Source organism: Phaethon lepturus, unplaced genomic scaffold (genome assembly GCF_000687285.1).
Source record: "Phaethon lepturus isolate BGI_N335 unplaced genomic scaffold, ASM68728v1 scaffold18331, whole genome shotgun sequence".
NCBI classification, from domain to species: domain Eukaryota; kingdom Metazoa; phylum Chordata; class Aves; order Phaethontiformes; family Phaethontidae; genus Phaethon; species Phaethon lepturus.
Window position 1 is genome coordinate 16,142 of NW_010517186.1, and position 22,248 is coordinate 38,389.

Sequence of the window (22,248 nt, forward strand, 5' to 3'; positions counted from 1 at the left end):
CTAGATCTCTCCTCTGAGCAAAGAGGATGCTGGAGAATATGAGTGTCATGCATCAAATGCCAAAGGAGAGGCAACAGCTTCTGCAAAAATCCACGTTGTGGAAACTCTGCACGAAATAGCCCTGATCAAAGGTAGGTAGTGTTGTTGAACATTCAGCAGCCCTTTTCCCCTAACAGATGACTCAGTTATTTGATACAGAAGGACTACCTCCATTTAATGCTTTCTGGGGAAAAAAAAAAAAACCACAAACAAAAATAAACACACTAGAAATACCAGTTTAACTTGCAGCTTTTACCTGCTTATTGGTTGGGCAAAACATTCCCAGTAAATCTCAGCTGCTAGAGTTCTCAAGTAAATAACCCCCCAAGTGCTGTAAAGTACTGGAGATTAAGATACCAAATTAAAAACATCTTTTGGGGCTTTTACAAAGCCACTTTCAGTGGTTTTCCATCCCTAAATTTGTATCATCCTTTCAGCATTCTCTGGATGCTTCCAAACCTGCCCATCTGTCCTAGGAGCAGTACTGGCACAACTAGCCCCAAGGCAGAGGGGGAACTTCAAGCACCTAAATTCCTGCCAAGTCCTTGGACCTCCTTATTCTTTCCCATCCTGGAAACATCCCAGTACCTACCAGTCTCTCTGCATGCTGGAGTGTCCAACTGGGGAGGGGACAGGTGTGCCACAGCAGGCCTTTAGGCAAGAACTGAAGCCTTTCCCCTCCAGCCCTCAGCCAGTTTTCGAACCCAGGTCCTCTTTGCTGGGCTGCGTGCAAAGCTCATGGCAAACCAACCACCCTCGTTCCAGCTGCTAAGAGGATGGCTTAGCACCACAGCCACATGTGCTTCAGAATACCTCTGGAGAGCTGGAACAAGTAACTGTAACCATGCTAGAGGCAGAGGCACTGGGAATATAGCATCCAGGTAGAGAACACTGTACTGCCCAAATCCATTTTTGGACATAATCCTTAGTTTTAAACCCAGTAGCTTTAGATAAAGTCTTGACTTCTGTATCCTTATATCCTTGGAATAGCTGAAAGACTTCCTGCATATTAACAGCACCTGGCATTAAAATAAGAGCATAAAATGAATGCCAGTATCACCTACACATAGGAACTTTGCTAAAGGTTTTTAGCTCATCTCTAATCCCACACCCTATTTATGGATGTGAATGAAATTGAGTTTTACCGAGTTGTGCTATGAGCAGCACAGTTATACCCCAGAATAGAAGATGTTCACTCCCTCTCTCACAGGAACTCTGCGACGGTGTAGTACCGCACATACCGCCTCATGGTTTCTTTCTTATACGCACACCACGTTACAGCTGTAACAAAGCTCTCAAGTAAGCATGCTGCAAACTAAGCAATAAGCTAGCAGTCCACAATTACTTAAAGGAAACTGATAACGCTAATGGAACAAACCCTCAGACATCATAGCTACACACTACGTGGTTAGGGAGTCTGTGTCCCATGTCCAGGTGATCTCAGCACAGAAAAATGCTTGCTATTACTACCCCCCCCCGCTGCTGTAGTCCTTCTATAGTGAAAGAAGGAAGGAGGGGGTCAGCACCCAGTTGTCAGGTCTTGCCCTCAGCTACGACATGAGAAGAACTCAGGCACTCTGCTGCTCCCCAAGATGTGATGTTACCCTTTGGAACAGCACAGAGCGTAATAAGTTTTTCTTTTTCCACAGATGACGGTGCAGAGCTGTGATGTGAGGACTTTCACTTATGCAGTTTTAAATCAGTATTTTGGAAAGCTGCAACCTCTGGCTTTTTCTAGCTCACTAATCATTCCCTCTTAACTCCCTTGTTCTTTGATTACCAATTTGCTTGCACACTTCTTTCACAGATACACAAATAAAGAGATTCACAAGTTTGATTACAAATTTTAATTCTATTTACAGGAAATAAACAATCTTTTGAACAGCACATAGCAGATGAGTAAAACTGTATTTTAAATGCAACCTACACAAAACGAAACAAGACCTGAGCACTTCAGTCTCATAATTAAAAAAAAAAAAAAAAAAGCCCTTTTAAAGGCTAAACACTCATCATACGAGGTGCAATACTCATAGACATCAGTTCTTGGAAGAGGAGTTTGCAGGCATAGGGCATTCGAACCAAAGATATCTGGAAAGAGATTTCAAAAGGCTTGTGATAGGCGCTCCTAAAGCATCAACTTCCACCACCCTCTACACAAATAACGTGTCAAGTCTTTAGCTCAAAAGTGAATGTGAAGTTATGCATGAAAGCTTTTAACAAGAATTGCTCATAGACAGTAGCAAAGCAAGAGGGAAGCCAAGACCACTTGGGGAGGCTACACAGCAGCTATCCAGAACACATTTTTAATGGTAAAACCTGCAGCCAAGGAATCTGATCGTAAACAAGAGCCATTTAACCAGGGAACACATGCATAGCAAAGTGTGCTTGATGGACCATAAATGCACTTAAGATTTCCAGCACTCATCTCCTCAGTAACCCGAACACCATTGTTAGAGTTGTAGCAGTCAGTTGCTAGCACAAGAACAAGCCTGTTTAAAGCAACTATTTTTATCTCTGCTGTCACTAACTCTTCACAAAGTTCTGTAACCAAACACACACCACAGAGGTTTGTTTGTTTTTTTTTTAATTGAAGTGCAACACGAGACCTCCCATGGGCACCTAGCTCTGCAAGCATAAATATCTTCATGAGGACAGTCAAGGGCCATGGCTCTAAATTCCTGTGATTCTGAGTTTTACTTCTAAAAATAAGCTCTCAAGTGTTTACTTTTAAAGTTTCTGAAAACTCTGCACTGTAAAATACTTGAACAGCATTTCCTGCCAAGTGACAAGCCAACACTGTAAAATTAATAAGGGAACATCCAAATTAACTAGGACACTATAAAAACTTAAAACAGTTATGAAACTAGAACAGCAATTGTTCTGATGCTTCTTTAAATATTTACTTCCCTATCCTCCTGTTGACCCAAGTGGCATTTCCTCTTACCCACAAAGAGAAATGCTGGCTGATGAAAACCACACGTACCTGAGTTTTATTACGGCATCCCCGGCATTCGTAGGTGTGAGTCCTTGTGTTTGCAATCGCCATGATTCCACAGAGGTTACAAACATGGACTTGATATGGGTCTGAAGCTTCAAACAATCTTTCTCTCAAGAACTGGGCTGCTCCATGAGCAATCTGACAGTCTCGTTCCATTTCTCCAAAACGAAGGCCACCATCACTGAAAAGAAGAAAAGGAAAAAAAACACCCCACAACTTTTGAGTTCATTGGCAAAATACATCAGTTCTTGGTGGAACACGTAACTTATCAGAAACACAACAGCAGTATTATAAAGCAAGAGTAAAACTGCATTAATGTTCCTCTTAACACCTCAGAATAAAACTGTTAGGGACAATGTGAACACAGTAATTTCTAACTGCTGCTGAGCATTTCTAAAGCAGATGTCAGACAACTAATGGCCAGAGCACAACTATATAGCAAAATGAGGTAAACAAATCATTCTCTGCTTATCTGTGGTGGTTTAACCTTGGCTGGCTGCCAGATGCCTATCCAGCAGCTCTCTTGCTCCCCCATGTCGACAGGATGGGGAGAAACTAAGATGGAAAAATTTGTGGGTCAAGATAAAAACAGGGAGATCGCTTACCAATTACCATATCTTGGGCAAAACAGACTCAGCATGGGGAAAACCAGTTTAATTTACCGCCTATTAAAAAAATGGAGTAGGATAGCGAGAAACAAAGACAAAACTAAAAACATCTCCCCACCTTCTTCCCAGGCTCAACTTCACTCCTTCATTCCCAGCTCTTTCCTCCCCTCCCTGTGGTCACAGGGGGAATGGGGGTTGCAGTCAGTGCCTAACAGTTCCTCTCTGCAGCTCCTTCCTCCTCACACTTTTTCCCTGCTCCAGCATGGGGTCCCTCCCATGGGATAGCCCTTTACAAACCACTCCAGCATGGGCCCTTCCCACGGGATACAATCCTTCAGGAACAGATTGCTGCAGCATGTGCTCCCCGCAGATCACAGCTCCTGGTAGGAGCCTGCTCCAGCGTGGGCTTTCCACAGGCTGCAGCGTGGATATCTGCTCCACCACAGTCCTCCATGGGCTGCATGCAGGTGGACAACCTGCTCCACCATGGTCTCTCCACGGGCTGCAGAGGAATCTCTGTTCCAGCACCTGGAGCACCTCCTCCTTCTCTGACCTGGGTGTCTGCAGGGCTGTTCCTTTCGCATTTTCTCACTCTTCTCTCACAGCTGCTGTGCAGTGCTTTTTACCCTTTGTTAAGTATGTTACCACAGAGGCCACCGGTGTCACTGATGGGCTCAGCTTTGGCCAGTGGTGGATCTGTTGGAGCCAGCTTAAGTGTCTGTGTCCAGCACAGGGCAACCCTTGGTCCTGTCTCAGAGAGGCCATCTCCAGCAGCACCTCCTACTACCAGAACCTTGACACCTACACCCAATAAATCATCTTAAGCCAGACACATGAAAATGGGTAGCTAATTGGGGTGAGCTACTTAACTTCTAGCTACAAAGTTGAGGCAGCTAATTTTTACAGCTACAAAACTTCAAAGAATAAGAAAACACTGTAGAGAAACCAATAATCATCCTTACCGAGATCTGCCTTCCATGGGCTGTCTATTAAGTATCTGGATTGGCCCTCTTGCACGAGAATGGATTTTGTCATCTACCATGTGCTTCAACCGCTGATAATATGTAGGACCAATGAAGATTTGCGATGTGATTTTTCGACCAGTGAAGCCATTGTAGAGGACCTGAAGTAGTCAATGCAATCACTGAACCATAATCCTTACTATCCATCAAATGTATATTAAAAAAAATTAGTGAATTGCTATTTTGATTATACCTCATTTCCTCTTAGATGATAGCCATAATCTGATAAAAGATTGGAAATCTTCTGCACATTAACAGCATCATTAAAAGGTGTAGCATCACCGATTTCTCCCTTGTTTGCAGACACCTACAGAGAAGGGATTTGCAAAAGCTTGTCAGGTTTCTGAAGGACTAGTCAGACAACATTAAGCAGTTTCACACAGTTTTAACTCTTAATGCCAGAACTTAAGATTCCATGCCCATGACAGTACCCTATCTTGTTTTGTTTACCAGCTACACAATTCATAGTGAGATTTAAAAAAAAAAAATACAGTATCAACAATTTTGCTCAACTCCTTTTTCTAGGTCACAGGAAGTGTTCGGAATAAAAGCAACAGATGAGAGAATATGCTGTAGTCTGACTTGTTGGACAAAATTTGCAGGACTCTAGGTTTTCCCCAAGAAACCTGCTTTTGCTAGCAAGTAACTGGAGAACAATCCTTAATTTTTAGTGGGTTAAGACCTACCAGGGAGTAATACCTTTACCAAAAACAAAACAAAAAAAAAAGGCATTTTAATTCATATTGCTCAGACATGCAGCATAAAACATTCCTCTTACCTTCCCCTGAAGACACTCAATCAAGTGACCAATGGTCATGCGGGAGGGGATGGCATGGGGGTTGATAATTATATCAGGTGTGATGCCTTCACAGGTGAAGGGCATATCCTAGAGCAGGGAAACAGACAGTCAGTACTTCCCAGAATATCAGCTTTAAGAAAAGCAGTTCCATGGATTCAAGTTACATCTTTTAAAGCATTTCAACAACACTGAAGTACCACATAAGAAGCAGCTGTGTGCCTTTCTAAACATACTTTAGCTAAATTTAAGTCAATATATTGCACCTGAGTAGATATTCCACAGACAACTTACTTAAGACAGTTCCAGTGCTAAGAAGATCTGAGAGAAAATGTTAAGAAGGAAAAGAAAAAAATCACTACCTCTTGCCTGTACTGGATACCACAGGTTCCTTTCTGACCATGTCTGCTGGCAAATTTATCTCCAATTTGTGGGATTCTTACAGAGCGTACCTGTAAGCCATATGAAAACATTCAATTGGTAACTTAAATAAAGAACAAATATTATTAGAAGTAGAAAGCACACATGTCAGTGCTCACCCTAATCTTGCAGAACTTGTATCCTTCCTGGTTAAGGGTTACCATGACCTGATCTACAATACCAGTCTCACTAGTTCGCAGAAAAGTGCTACAGTCTCTCTTTGTGAAACGTCTGTTAGTGCTTTCCAGTTCGTCTTCATTTTCTGGCAGCGTTACTGTTTTGCCAATGATAACATCATCCCCAGACACACGTACCCCAGGTGCTATCAAACCATCATCATCAAGTTTGTCATAGATTGCATGTCTCATACCTTGGGGGGAAAAAAAAAAGAAAAAAGTAGACGCCCAAATTTTTCAACATACGGACTTTAATGTTCTATAGAAATTCAACAGGTCTGCTTGCAACTTCGGACTACTGCTAAAATGTCTAAAGATAATTTTATGCAAGTATCTCAACTGATATATTTTGCTATTAACACAGACATTTCTATTTTATATGTCCCAAAATAAAGACTGAATGAGTTCAACAACATTAACCACCTAGCCTACAGAAGTTTAATTTAAAAAGTCATTCTTCATACACTCCTGTATCTTACCTTGGCAAGTTTCACGTGTAGGCTTTTCAAAAACTTCCTCTTGGTCATACCCTTTTTTAGACTCTTGCTCTTTGTATGAGCGATAGAACACAGATCTGAAAAAAGTTATAAAGCCTTCTCCAGTGAAACCAGCATCACTTTTCCTCATTCACTATAGTCACCCTTTTATCACATATTATGGCCACTGTTACTAGTGACAACCAAAACAAATAATGTTCATACACCACACAACCTTTCCTCTAAAGTCTCATTAATCTGACCACCACTGAGGACGGGAAAACAAAAACAAAGCCAAAAACCAAAAAAGCTTCAGATGGCATTTTGATGGTCACTTTTCAGATATTACCAAAGTACCTATAGATAACATGCTAATTTTTGATTAACTGCAGAGACCTTTGGATGTGCTTGACATCTCAAAAGTAGTTATTATTCCTAAAGATTATTCACATCTTCATCATATCATTCTCATACTACTTTTCTCCTTATACCTACCGTTTTGCAAACATTTTTAGGCTTCTACCGCTACCTTGCAGTGCCACACTCAGTTGTACTGAGCTGCAGTGGAAAACTTTCAATTTATATAGGCTTCTTTCTGGGGCTTTACGGGTCTTTTTTGTTTGCTGCCTCAGTTGCCAGCACACCAAAGCCACAGCCTTCCAGATAATTATTATCCACATTTAATTGCTCCCATGAACACCAGGGATTCTACAAAAGCTTCATGTGAACCATAAAAATCTACTAGTCCCATACTTTTTCTACATTGGAAGGCAGTAGATCCAAGATACCAAGCACACACTTCTTGGCCTCAGCTTGGACAAAAGAAAATGAACAAAAGCAGAAACCCATTGACCAGCTATACAGCTAACCACAGCCATCCTAAAAACTATAATGCACAAAGTCACATCAGTTGCCAGTTGTCCCAACAGCAGTTCCTACTAGGGAGAGGAACATGCCAATCCTCACTGGTAGCAATTGTCACGCTACTAAAGACAAGACTGTATTACAAAGCTGCATTATTGCCATTAAGAAGTCCATAGACCTGGCAAAAGTTATATGAAAATATAACAGCAGAGAGTCCAAATATTTTTTCATTTAACCATTTGTACAAAGAAGAGTAAACATAACAAAGACCAAAATGGAACAGCTGGGAAGACAGTGGGAAGTCAGGTTAAACAAAGGATGAGCCATTCCTCACTGTGTTTTGCCAAGATACACATTTACGATTTTCATTGTGCTTCTGCCTCCAACCCCATTAAAAAGTTTCTGACGTTGGAAAGATTTGGAAAAAATTTGGAGAATGGTGTCTTCCAGTGTAAGATTAACTTTTCTTGAGCTTCTGGACAACTCTGTATACTTCCCCCGACCTCAAGCAGTTAAAAAAATTTACGAAGTCTTACCTGAAAAAGCCTCTGTCAACAGCAGAACGGTTCATGATGACAGAGTCTTCCTGGTTATAGCCTGTGTATGATGCAATGGCTACAATTGAGTTGATACCTATAAAACGCAAAGAAAATACTTTGAAAGGATGCACACATACCATACAGGCTTTACTTGTAACTCAAAAGAAGCTGTATTCTCTACAGTGAAGCGGTTCTAGCCTTTCTGAGATAAAATCTCCAGGTCCCACACAGAAAACCCATGTAGCATCAGCAAAGGCAACTTTGGGTAGAAAAGAGAGTCAAGAGTGACCCCTTGTGAAGAACCTAGCAAATACCAATACAGAAAATGCACTTTTCCAGTCAGATTTCAGCAGACTATGGGTAGTTTCAGCTGCAACACTATCAAGTGTATTTTTTGCAATCTATGTATCCAGCTAGAAGTTAACGTATAACCTATAATTAATTTTTAAATTATATACATTTGCTAAATATTCAGGCATTCTACACACAACATTTGTGACATAGCTTAAACAAAACAGTGGTATTTTTGTTTATTAAACATTAACTGACAACATACCTGCTGGTAATTCTCTAAATCGCAAGTACTCCATGGAGCGTGTTGTTACAAGGGGCTTCTGAGGATAATACAACACATGTGCCAGTGTATCCATACGAACGTGAAAGTTTGTAATGTAAACTCCCATAGCCTGTTTACCCATAGCAGACTGGTATGTGTTCCTGGGAGACTAGACAGACAGGGAAAGACCAGTAAATATACATATATACACATAAAGCTCTTTACACATACACCTGTAGGTTTTTTTATGAACTTTAAAAGCGGGATGTCAGAAGTGATGCACTGACCTGGTTGTGATCAGGGAAAGGGATAATAGATGCACATACTCCCAGGATCATAGATGGGTGAATCTCACAGTGTGTGTATGTTGAACAATATGCCACACCTTTCTCTTGCAAGTCATCTGGAGTCATTGCCAGCATCACAGTCTCTTCTTCCAGTGTATCAATGTACTCTACTACACCACTGGCCACGAGATCCTGCCAACTGAATAACCAATGTCTGAAACATTCAGCTAATACATAAAATGGGTCTCTTCAGCAGTAACAAGAGCGAGGACTTCTGTGGCTTATTATTATTACCACTACCTCAGTGTGATAAAAAATACAAATTAAGCTACCGGACAGAGAAAGCATCTTTGTGCCGCACAAAGCTTTAAACATTTCTCTCTCCAATCTGAGGGAACTTGCAGTTTCCAAGATGGAAAATTAGACATTCAGCTGAATTTCAGAAACATATCTCACCTGTAATTGTTATACTCTCGTTCCTTCAGTTGGTCAATATGCCTTTTCTTCAATAGCAACTTCTGTTTTTCCACAATTAAAAGGGGTCTACAAATTCTGCCTGCATCAGTATAGATGCGGATTTCTCGCTCGCGAATATCTCTAATCATTGAGACCTGTACAAGAAAGCAGCACCCCGCGAGTACAAAGTCTCATCCCAGAATCAGGACTACAGAACACAAAACAGGATAACAAAGTTCCCTAAAGCAAAAACCTTACAGGTGCTATCAGCAGCACAGAACAAACATTAACACTCCTACAAAGAGAAGCATTTCAAGAGACTATTTTCAACTGTTTTTTCAACTGGATCCTCTTTTAAAAACAAAAACAAAAACCCAAAAACCACCAAAACACAAACACAAAACCAAACAACAAACCACACACAAGATCAAACAAACAAAAACAAAACCCAAAAAGCACCAAATGCCCCAAAACTCCCAAAAGAGAAAAAAACAAGCAATGTGAAGTATGTTCAGAAGAGACTTGCAAGTAATGCTATTTGGAGCTTGCAAAGTAGTATCAAGGCATTATCCTCTCATCTAAAAAGACACCCAAAGTCTAGATGTAAAAATTTATACCTCTGACACAATGATGTCCATCTGACGACGGAGCTTCCTTAGGGTATTCATGAGCTGCTCTGGATCTTTGTGTATTCCTACCCAGCAGCCGTTAACAAAGATCTTGGTAGCACTGGACAGAGGGAAAAATGAAACAAATTAAATAAGCAAACAACCCAAAACCCCAAACCCTTGAAGTGCTGTGCACGATAAAAAGCTTAAGTTTCTTTGAACAGTTGCATTTGCACATACTCGGCTATTGCTGCTGGAGAGATTTCTTCCAGGTTTTCCATACTCCACTCTTCCAAGAATTCCAAAATTGGGGATGGCTGAGACCCCACAGAAATGTAAGCCATCAGGGCCAAGTTCTTCACAAGTCCTACCGCATGACCCTAGTAGAAACACAAAGTTAACTTGCATTTCCACATCAAGAGATTCCCCCAAGTAGATCTGAGAAATTAAACTTTAAGTCCTCAAGGAACTGGACACGAAACATATTACTTTATTAATTTCTACCATTCAACTACAGATTTAGCTATAAAGCTAAATATTCATGTCAGAATTTGAAAAAAAAGTGCAAGTAATCATTACAAGTGCCATGGCTATAAAATAGCAGATAAAAGCCGTTAGGCATGAGTAAGTACTGCCATAAACACTACTTTCATTACCTCTGGGGTCTCAGCAGGGCAAACCATTCCCCACAACGTATTGTGCAGCTGTCTGGGTTTTGCTAGTTTACCATCTCTACCAATTGGAGAATTCAGGCGTCTCAGATGGGAAAGCGTAGATGCAAAAGTCAGCCGGTTTAACACCTGCACATAGTAAGGAATTCAGTTAGTCAAAGCTTAAGTGTGTTGTTGACAGGCATGACACATTACAGCGAAGGAGCAATGCCCCCTAGAAATTACGTACTTGAACTAAAATAGCTCTGATTTTTGTTAGCTACACTTTTTAATTCACCTTCACTAAACTTAGTCTAAGTTTACCCTTAAAATCTCAAGCTCCTAACCAGTGTTTTGGCAGAAGTTTTCAGAGCACGCTTCTACTATGGCAAGGCCCAGCATAAACACAGTTATCCAAGCAGAGTTCTGATTCTTCTAGCATAGCTTACCCTGATCAAGTAACTAGAACAAGTGATACCTGTAAAAACACTTTTTAAGCTGCATTTTCACCAGGAGGGTTTGCTAGTACAATGACACATAGATCTTTTCAAGCTTAGTTTGAAAAACCAAGACAACTTAGTTATTAGGAGCAAATTAGCATTTATATTCTTCTCAGAGTCTGCTCAAGGCTTCTCAAAAATTAAAAAAAGTATTTTTACAGCCTGAAGTGCGAGTTTATTTAAAAAGCAAACAAGCCCCTCATACACATACAACAACAACACACCACTCGGGGACAGCTACCATCTTCACACCTTTCCTGACTTTGTTTTCCCTTAATTGTGATCTCACCAGGGCTCCAGACAACAAAAAGTGCTAGCATTTAAAAACTGTCACCTCTTTTTTGTTTCCACCTTTATAAGAAACAGGCTCAACTAAGCACTACTCTGGGCTAATGAAGTCAATGCTCATCATTACCTGTGGAATACATAACTGCTATATGGCAAGGTGTCACTTAAGTTTCTTTAACCACCTGTGAAACACTAGAAGTAATTAAAGGAAAGAAATCCATCCTCCCTAAAGACTCCCTGGGACTAGGGCTTGACCAGACACACAAGCACATGCCCTAACATAGAAAGTCTTTACAAGAGTTACACCAACTGTTTAGCAGTGAACACAGCAGCAAAAACCAAAACCAACAACAACAAAAAACCCAAACCCCACACCAGACTCAACTATTTGGATCATCCCCTGTTTCAGCTATGGAAGTTTCCTTTTAAAAATGGCTCTATTTAACATGCAACGTGCATGGTTACCAAGCACTGTTAAACTCTCCCATGAGCTTTACTCTTATGTAAACCCGACAAATGCTACCATGCCTTCAGCTATTGTACCTGAGATACTCCTGCTCTGGCCTGATGAGCTTTCTTCTGGTCACCCCAGTTTCCAGTTGCCAATGAATACTTCAAACCGTCTGAAATAATTCTTGTTTTAATTGCCAGTTCCAAGTTGAAATCTTTCCCTCTGTCAATAAACTTTTGCGCATATATTCTTACTTCCTTTAGCAAATTCTTAAACATTCTGTAGAAGATGCGAAGAAACATGATTAAACAGTACTGTAGCAATGCAGCCTATTCAGCAGTATTTAAAAAAAAAGTCACTGGCCTCCTGAAAAGAAGCAAGGAATCTGTAACTAGAGGACGGGGCGGGGGGAACAAAACAAATTAACCCGTTTGTGAACATGCACCAAATATGCTTCAAAACAAGTTAATGCTAGCCGCCTGCTATTAGAGGAAACTTACTCCACAAAAAAGTCATAATCAGATACAGGCTGTGTTGCCCAAGACCAGGTATCAGACACAACAGCATAGTCTGATTGATTTAGAAGCACGGAGTTGGCAATGCCTCTACCATTATCTCCAAAGAAAACATATATATTATAGTTACCCTCGGAACAGGAAAGCTAACAGTGGCCCAGCAAGATCCAGTCTTTTGTTGCCATAATGATCTCGGTCATCAAGCTCTCTTCTTCCCAGTGCTGCCAGCAACAATCTATGAACCATATACCTAAGCAAATAAGACAGTTTATGTTTTAAACTGACAGCAGACATTCACAACAAAGATTACATACTTTCATAGATAAATCAGTGAACTGTTTCATCCATACGGATGAATGACCCACTGAAAGTTCAGGTAACTACAGAGAGAAGTTAGTATTTACATCATGATGGCAATGCATCTTCTGCTACATGTCTGTCCTGTACTGTAATATGGGCCATGTTTATGCCGTGGAATCAGGTGTAAAGTGGTAAATCTCCTGATGCTACCGTTCATCTGCATACCAATAAGCAGTGATCAAGAGGATGTGCTAATAGTTTTAAAGAGTGGGTTTACATTACAAACAGCTTATCAGTTATCTACACATTGCTTATCAACCTCTATAGCTTGTCCATGCAACACGATGTCAAAAAAAAAAAAGAGTAATTTCTCACTATGCTTACATCTAACTTAAGATCCAGAATACATCTAACTTAAGATCATCTTTCTACAAGAGGCTTGTTTTGTTTCAACATTTTTTTCCTATTTTATTGACGTTTGCATTTTCTCAGCTACAAAAATATACCAGTGCCCTAAAGTTTATCACTGCGTATCCAGAAGACTGAGGATAAAAACAAACTTCCATTCAGTGCATTCTTCCAATCATACATATATGTAAATAAAAACTGTATTCAGGGTGCAGATGTGTGACAGAAAATCCTGACATACCCTAGAAAATAGGCCTTTTTGGTTTCACAGAAGTCACTGACACCAACATGCGGGAGCATTTCCTTCTGCAAGACTTCTTTAGCATACTTGATTCTCTTTTCTTTGGTGACACCTGGTTTTGCACCTCTTGATCCAATGAAGTTTAGAGCAACATTTTGCTCCTGAATGACAAATGCTTCATCCAGCGAAGGTTTGACCTAATGCACAAAATACAGCAAAATCCTGTAGCATCCAGTGCCTGTTGGGGTTGAAGGAAACTACACAGTCGTTTGCTGATGATTCTTTTCAGGAACTGCTAATTACTGATCCAGGTCTTTTTGGCTTTACTATACTAGCTCTATCAACAGCAACAGAAAACAGCAATGGAGCATGTGGGAAGCACACAAAAAATAGTTTAGACTTCAGCAAATAGTTCTCATTCAAGTACTTCTAGGCCTGTTGCTGTTTCAGGTATAAATTGGGATTTTACAATTAAATTCAATAGCAGCAAGCTAAGCTATAGCTCTCCAAATACATATTAACTCTTTGAAATTTCCACTGCACTCTGTTCACTTAAAATACTCATTAAAACAGGTTTAGACAGAGAACTTTTGACATTTCTAATAGACAACCCACAAAAAATAATAAAGTAATAAATTACAATTTGAAAATTAACAATACTTTGAATGATAATTAGTCACACCTACACATCACCAGATGTCAAGCCAGGAAATAACTTATTTAACATATATTACCATTTCCATCATTTCTGGATCTTCAAAATCATATATGATGTGCTCCAAAATGTCCCTGTCGGACACAAAGCCTAGTGCACGAAAGACAATTATGATGGGGACTTCTTGTTTGATATATGGCAAAGTTGCTACAATGCGCTGACCAATAGCACTCTTCTTCGCACCCTGAAAAGATGGGGAAAAGCATACATTAGTCTTAAATGATCTTGTCTTTAAATAAAAATACCTCTCTGGATTTGGATGATACAGCATAAGTGTATTTATTCAATCACTACAGGAAACCATGACTTCTCAGCGGGCCAACTAAGCAGCTATTCTGAAACCTTAGTCCAACAGTGACTTTTTTTGTTTTAAAAACATTTCTAACTTGAAATGTTAAGTCTGCAAGAAGTTGGAACGTTTTTGCTGATACAAAGGAATTTAAATAATACTACTCATTCACCTGTATGCATAATTTCTCTCCCTTTGTGTATTTGCAAAGACCAATCCTATCCACCTTCAGCTTTCCTTCTGTCAGCTTAAGTCCAGCTTTTCTAATCCACTGTGTAAGACTCCCTTCTTGTGATTATTCCCCACTCCAAGAAAGAAACAAACACTGTGGGATGCAGAGCGCTCTAGAGTGCTCCAGCCATCAGGAGTGAGAGTGGTGTAAAGCTTCTATTGAAGTTGCTCTTGGAACATGTTTGGGAATTTCCAAACATCAGTGCAATGGTAACTGAGTACTGACACCTTCAGCTTTTGAAGTTATGAATAGCACTTATTTCCCCTCACAGATGGCACAATTAGATGTTCAATATGAATTAAGATGTGGTCTGCAGAACACATCTAAACACTAGCTCAGCCATCAGCAAAGACAGGGTCTCTGCTCCTATTCTTGTCCTTTGTCAAAAAACAGGACACAGCTTGTTTGGATTTTCTAAAAACTCATTTAGAGTAATTCTAAAGGTTTTTTTTTCACCTCACCCTAAAACTTGCCACAAATTGAATCTTAATTTCGATCCTCAAATTATTTGTCCCAGAGACAGGCATAATCTATGACAAACAGAATAGATTTTAATTTAATTTTACCTTCTTTACAACTTAGCATCAGAAGAAATTTCTTCTCAAAATCCCAAAAGTAAACGACATGAAGAGACAGGACAGTAACAAAACTCCTAAAACAATCTTTGTCGTAAGCCCCAGGGCAAGGGTTATTAGTGCCTAAGCGTACCTGCCCACCTCTGGCCAGCATGCTAACCCATATAGTACTTGTTGGTCGAGAGGAATTTTCCAGGCAAGACCTACACTCTCCTGTGTAGGCATACTTTGAATCTTTCTTTGCAAACACATACACTGTGTTTGTAGCCATTTTCTCTTGAGCAATCAGAACCTGTGTTAGAAACAAGAACACCTGTAAGTAACTGACAAAAGGGCATGCTGAAAGTAATGAGCACAGTGTGTTTCTACTACTCCTTCAGGTGCCTTAACTTTAAGAACACTGCACAGCATGAAGTCAATTTTAAAAATACAGTATTAAGCAAAACATACACCTAGGTAAGAATGAATAACTAAAAAGACTCCAAGAACACTGTTCTCTACGATGTACTTACCACATTTGCTAGCTGTGCTGAGACATTTCTGTTAGCTTTAGGCTCAACACTGATAAAGCGTTTCGCTATCCGTTTCCAAAGCCAACATGCTACACAGGCACTTAAATTTAAACGCCAGCTCCGATGGTCAAAGCCAGATTTCCCCCTGCCCCCCGCCAAGAATCAAAATACAATTCTATTCAGTGTCAGTTACAATAACTTGGAAGTTTCACTGGTGAGGCACAAGCACGGAGAGGATACAATTTGCTAGAGCTGAATCCACAGCAATGGAAGGAAGAACCTACTCTTATAATAAAATGCATCTATACAGCTGTGAACAAACTGGAGGAGACTCCGAGTGAAGAAATACCTCATTTTAGAGTACATGCTGCTCTGCAATGTTGAAAATTGAAAGGAAACTATCTAGAGTACTTAGTGGCATTCAATGCAGAACAGTTTGTGAAACTGAAGAAGGGAAATGGGTCTCAGAAGAAGAAAAGGTGGCTCAAGAAAGTCCTAACACAGGAGTAAAAGCCATCTTTCTACAAGACCATGAGCGCTCACAGTAACTGTGAGACACTGGAATAAAAGTGCTTACACTCCTGGCAAAACACATGGAAACAAGTAACAGAACTTTAAGTGTCTGTGGAGATAGCTGTGCAAGGTATAATCCCTTACCTTTTCTGATCCATTAATGATAAAGTAGCCACCAGGATCAAGCGGGCATTCGTTCAGTTCACAAAGATCACGGTCAGTTAAGCCATTCAACAAACAGTACGTTGAACGTAACATAATAGGAATTTTTCCTATAAAAGTTTTCTGATGCTGTGTCTGTAACTGATCCTCCCCTTCTTTAATAACTGTTTTAGTTATATCCACATACAAGGGGGCTGAATACCTACAGAATAAAAGCACCATCGTGTTATCTGTCAGTTATTACTCAAGGTTGTACAGAAGGATAATGGATGCAGTTATTTAAGGACTCACTGGTAATATTATGAATTATTACCAAATCATCAATCGTCATCTGTGTTTAACAACTAGACATTGAAATTTAAATAAAGCAGTAATTATGAAATTTTCAATGCACTACTAAATTGAAAAAGACTATCAATTAATAACGCAGAGCCAGTCCTTCCTTGTGTTTATCCACTACAGAGTTCGTTCTTACGTAAGGTTTCTCAGTCTGGCTTCATTGGGCATCATAGGTGAGGGTGCTCCATCTCTTTCCCAATGTGTAGGTTTGGAGAGATAGATTTGTTCAAACTTCAGCAGATACCGGGGCTGGAAAACAAGAAGACATTTACTTGTAATGGAAAAAACATCCATTTTGGTTGTTCAAGAGTGGCGCTAGAGCTTAATACCCAATGCTGCCACATGTCCTCAGCTCAAGGTATGGAAACAATTCCTCTTCAGATGACTAGATCAAAAGAGTACTCAAAAACTTTCAATAATTTCTACACAGCTTGTTGATTAAAAAAAAACACACAGAGGAAACTGAAGGGTCAAAATCATTGGTAAGAGAAGAATCAAGTACCCAAATAGGCCATTGTCTTATAACATAGCTAATAAACTCAAAATCTGCCAAGTCTGCAAATAGATTATGCCTTACATATGCCTACTTAGATATTTATTGTTTATGTAACTTTAGATAAAACTGCTAGTTTTATGATGCAAAAAGGTGAATCTACTTCAACACATACAATGAGATAGCTGACATATCAAACAAGGTGTGAGTTTTTGCAAAGCTTTGCTCCCATGCCTAAAACATTAAATTTAATAGCTTAGGTTTAGTTCCACAGAAATCCTTTCATGTGTTACAGTGAAACCATGGGCATAAAAGGACAGATACCTTTCAGCAACAGAACAATTCTCAGGATCTTCATTTTACTCCAAGAGCCACTGACCCCTCAGAACCCTACTGCAATGAGTTTAGAGCATTCAGTTCACTTAAATCAAAAGCCCTGCATTTAAAATAAAGGGGTAAAAATTTTAAAACACTACTCTAAAAGTGCATTTGTGTATCTGGTAGGTGAAGTTAGAACTTAAAAGAAAGCAAGCAGTTATACAAGAGTAGCTTTGTTCAAGAGTTTCGTATGTTTGTTCTCAGTCCTGGTGCATAAGCGCGCCAAGGCAACTTGGCTCTTGGCGTCTTTGCATGCAAAAGGACCTAGAGATGAGCCACTCTACTCACAAAGCGTTCCCTCACAGACCAAAATCCAGGAGAGGATTAGAGAAACATAAGCAAATCATCAGCCCTGCACGTATACAAGATAAAAGGCTTGCTGCCTTACAACGTTTTCTTCAAGTTGCCATTTCCCACGAGGTCCCTTTGCAGAACAGAAGCTAACACAAATAAAGAACTACAGTGCTGCCACCCCAACTAAGTATCTTCCTAGAAGCCAGCTGACAATATCTATTACTAAAACAAAACCTAAATTCCATGCAGGCATTTTACCATATCTCTGACACAAGGACTCCGCTGTAGCACAGCACCGAAGCAACACTTCCTCTAGCCAGCTGACAATATCTATTACTAAAACAAAACCTAAATTCCATGCAGGCATTTTACCATATCTCTGACACAAGGACTCCGCTGTAGCACAGCACCGAAGCAACACTTCCTCTAGCAGAGCAAGCTCCAATGCAGAGGGGAAAAAATGGCAGTTTATGGTTTATGTTGCAAGTGGTTTTAGCCTTTTTAAAATCTGTTTTCAAAGTCCTCATATTCAGTCCTTTCTCTGGACTCACTATTAAAGGCAAAGGTGCAAATTATCCACCCTATACATTTTGTCTTACACAGAGCCACAGAAACCACCTTTTTAACATCTGTGCTAGGTGGTTTTACTTCCGCTAGAGATTAAACAGATTATTGCATCAATTCATAAAAAAACACAGTTTTCAGACAAACTGAAGTGTCCTTGCTGCTCCATCCACAAGATAGACTAATAACTAGCCTTATGTATTCTCTCTCACTTAGTACTAACCAGAACTGCTACTGGAGAAGGGTAATTTTTATCAATAACTGAAAATACTGCAAGCTGGGTAACAGCAGTTCCTAGGATTATGCTATAGGAACAGTAAACAAAGTTAAGTCTTGAATTATTGGAAAGGACCTGAAAACAATCCAATTTTAAAAATGCACAAAAGCTTCCTACAACAATAGGTGTCAGAGTCTTGTTGGCAAACATTTTGCAGGTCAAAAAAATTCTCTCAATTCTTACCCAAAGAAACACATTTTCCCTGGATTTGCAGCAGCAGGCATGTATAGTACCAAGTTTCCCAAGTTCTCATGCAAGCACTTTCAAGGAGAACACATTTACCATAATTACTATCTCTGAGCATGGTTGCTAAACCCTCTGATGTGCTATAAATTGCCCAAATTGCCTTCAAAATTTGAGGCTGAGAAGTGGAGGGAGAAACAAAAAGTCAAATTTGTCAAATACAGTCTCCTTCAATTAATCCAGTGTCTTCAAATGAGGCAAGAGTTTGCCTACAAATTACTCTGAAGGAAAAAGCAAGTTTCCTTTTTCTCATAACTAGACCTATTACTAAAAGCTTTAATTTGATAAAGAAGAATAAGAAACTTACCCCTCTGATTTGAGAAAGTAAAATACTAGCTTTTGGGCAAAAAAGCCAGTACATACCATGCTTGTGATTGGAACCTTAACCACGTACAGCACATATAGCAACTGCAGAACTGCACAGCTAGAGAATTCCGCAATAATATACACAGAATAACAAAAGAAACATTAAGGAGAATTACAGTGAGATAAATGTTTATGAACTGTTTGTCTGACAAAGAAACTAAGAGAAATCTCAGTTATTCTCCCTACAGGATAGTTGTTCGCCTGCAAAAATAATGCAAAGAAACAGTCAAAACAAATTCAATGCTCAGGTGTCCTAAAGTTGCTTTAAATCTCTACAGGGAAGCAGCAAGCTAGTGACTGACAGCAGGGGAACAGATCACTTATGGAACAGGGATCACACCACATGAGAGACAGGGATGAAAGCACCACAGCCACCACAGAAGGTGCACACTCATTGCAGAAAAGCCAGCACACAGCACAAACCTTAGACAATTTGTTCTCCTTTGGAACATGGCGCCAATGGAAGATGATGAGCAATGGCACCCTTTGAAAACCTGGACCTAACTTTGGCCAAAGAAAACTAATGGAGAACTTTTCAGCCATAAACCTTTCTTGCTATGGTAAAGCTACTGAAAGTCAAAATCTCATCAAAACATGGTTTGCTTCTGGCTACCTGTCTTGCTCTACTACATCCCTGTCAGTGCAGTTTCGCACAGTAACTGGCAACACCAGCTGTAGCAGCCAACTGTTCTTGGTCATTTCTCAACTCAACCAACAATTTGACCAGCAGGAAAGAGTAACTCTACAGGAGAGGGAAGTTATATTCCATGGATAATAAAGCTCTTGCATGTGTTTCTCAGCCATATACCTGACTATCTGGAAACTTGTCCATGTACCCCATCAATTCCAAAGAGTTCATACTTCTATCCTATTGACTGCATGAGCAGTGTCATAACTCAGATGTACTTCCATCTCTTGAGATGGGAGCTGAATAAAATCCACCTAAAATCATTTTGCATTGTAAAAATACATCACCTCTGCCAGGGATCTCCACTTACCGGCTCTTCCACTTCTCCCGTGGCATGCTGGGCTTCTGCTTGTAAGTCAATTGGTGGAGCATCTTCAACAATTCTCTGCACAGACATCTGAATAAACTCATCAAAAGAATCCAACTGTTGCCTGACTAACCCCTTTTCGTCAAAATAGGAGCTTAAAAAAAAAAAAAAAAACCACAAAAAAACCAGGAGATCTTAATTTAATTCATGTACTTCATACATCAACAAGCTTAAGATGTATTTATTACAAAACCTTCAAAAGCCATGAAATACCGTACAGAATCAAACACATTCACTTTTCCCAAGGCATGAGTTTCAAACACAGATGCTCAAAAATACTAAACAATTCTCTCTCAGTGTTTGAAGACACAGACACAAAAGTGACAGACTTGTTGCCACCTCTTGGCTAAGCCACGACTGTATGCAGTCTACCTTAAATTAGAAGGGAAACCTCAGTAAAAGTGGCTTCTGTTAAAGTTTTCAACAATATATGTAAATTACTTTAACTAATTTTTCAAGCTGCAGCAAACTGAGTGCATGCCCCTTAGTCAAGGGAAAAGTTCTCAGAACTTTTCTTAGCTTAGATCCCCTCTGTTCCAGACACACAGATATTCCCAGATTCATTCCTTCTCCAGATTTTCCTTAGCCGTCGTGTCACCCAGCTTCAACCCAGCACAACCTAACTGTAAAAATCAAAGCCTAAATTCAAAGCCCCACATCCTAACTTTTAATGGGATGACCTAAACACAACTGCTGCATGAGCTCCTCCCAGCAAGCTCCTCTACCTCACATTCCTGAAGCCAGCCAGGGAACCCACACTACCTCACCTTCTGCCCCATCGCTGCCAAGATCTCTAGTAAGAACTGGTAAGAACTACCCCCCTACCAATAACCGCAGCCTTCTGCAAAAAGGGGAACACACCCCTGGCTATCATGCTGTTGCCACGGTGAATCTTGCCATCACAGTCTGATATTGCACAGAGGGAAGGAGAAAGGGAAGGGCAATCTGTATCACAGAATGTTTGAGGTTGGAAAGGACCTCTGGAGGTCATCTTGTCCTATCACCCTGCACAAGCAGAGTCACCTAGACCTGACTGCCCAAGACCATGTGCAGACAGCTTTTGAATACCACCAAGGGCAGATACTCCATAACCTCTCTGGGCAACCTGTGCCAGTGCTTGGTCACCCTCACAGTAAAAGAGTGTTTCTTTGTACAGAGTAAGGTGCAGCATCAGCTGAAGGACTTTCCTCAGTTACTTCCCATCTGACTGAAAGCAAAGGCAGCACCCTTCACTAGGCTGCAAAAGAAAGTACCTCATTCGGCCTCCACAGTTTCTCATCTCTGCTCTCCATCCAGACTGCCTGTGGGACCATCCCCATAGATCTACCATTCTGTTTGCAACTACTGCTCTAAGACACCAGTCATATACATTTTATGAATGATGTAATTACCAAGAGAAACACTTTTTACTCAGTTCGAGAAATCATCCCACTCCTTAACAGTCACAAGAAGCTGCAGGTTCTGGATGTTCATGTCTTGCCAGAAAACACTAACATGGTGAAATAGTCAAGCACTGAGTTCCTAATGCCAGCATCGTCTGTGAGATTAGTAAGCAAAATCACGTGCTTAATATGGAATCAAAATCACTTCTTACTTCATTCAAAACAGTATACCCCACTGGGGATCATAAGGCTTCTTAATCCCTAATGACAACCCTGCTGTTTCTGCTTAAAGCCCTTCTGCTCTGAAAGCAATAAATTTCACCCAATCAAGCCTGCAGCTTCCATGACATGCTGCCTTACAAGTGGACGTCGCCTGCAAAACCTAGCGCACGTATACTGAACCATCAAAAACAGTGAGTTTTAAAAAGTCACCTAATAACGATCCAACAAGCTTCTTGCCACAAGTCGGGGGTGATTTCATCATCGTCTTCATCATACTGCATATCTGTCGGGAAAGCACAACATTTAAGCCAGGCTCTGATCACCTCGGTCTCTCTCCTCGCCTGCTGAGGGGGAGGCCGACACCCCAGCAGCGCCCCTGACCGCCCGAGGGCCGCAGGGCCCTGTGGGAGACCGCCGCGGCCCAGCAGCTCCCCTGCCC

The 22,248-nt window shown here is 40.4% G+C and overlaps 2 protein-coding genes across 2 annotated transcripts in view; one reads left to right on the forward strand and one right to left on the reverse strand.

Moving 5' to 3' along the window:
* IGFBP7 (insulin-like growth factor binding protein 7) overlaps positions 1-1,928 on the forward strand; it is a 9,172-nt gene extending 7,244 nt beyond the window's left edge. Inside the window, exons 5-6 of the mRNA XM_010296317.1 lie at positions 5-131; positions 1,689-1,928. Coding sequence (XP_010294619.1) covers positions 5-131; positions 1,689-1,708 — 147 coding nt within the window. The 3' untranslated portion in view covers positions 1,709-1,928. The remainder of the gene's footprint in view (positions 1-4; positions 132-1,688) is intronic.
* Positions 1,877-22,090, reverse strand: POLR2B (polymerase (RNA) II (DNA directed) polypeptide B, 140kDa). The gene is made up of 24 exons (XM_010296316.1): positions 22,020-22,090; positions 20,149-20,299; positions 16,672-16,784; positions 16,179-16,398; positions 15,143-15,301; positions 13,933-14,097; positions 13,199-13,395; positions 12,380-12,499; positions 11,827-12,013; positions 10,502-10,645; positions 10,086-10,225; positions 9,855-9,966; positions 9,238-9,392; positions 8,782-8,980; positions 8,495-8,663; positions 7,936-8,032; positions 6,539-6,633; positions 6,003-6,253; positions 5,826-5,915; positions 5,446-5,553; positions 4,861-4,974; positions 4,608-4,768; positions 3,023-3,218; positions 1,877-2,127 (listed from the first exon to the last, which is right to left on the reverse strand). Exons 1-24 carry the CDS (start codon positions 22,088-22,090, stop codon positions 2,038-2,040), a joined length of 3,504 nt encoding a protein of 1,167 aa, XP_010294618.1. The 3' UTR covers positions 1,877-2,037.
* Positions 22,091-22,248: the final 158 nt, after the last annotated feature.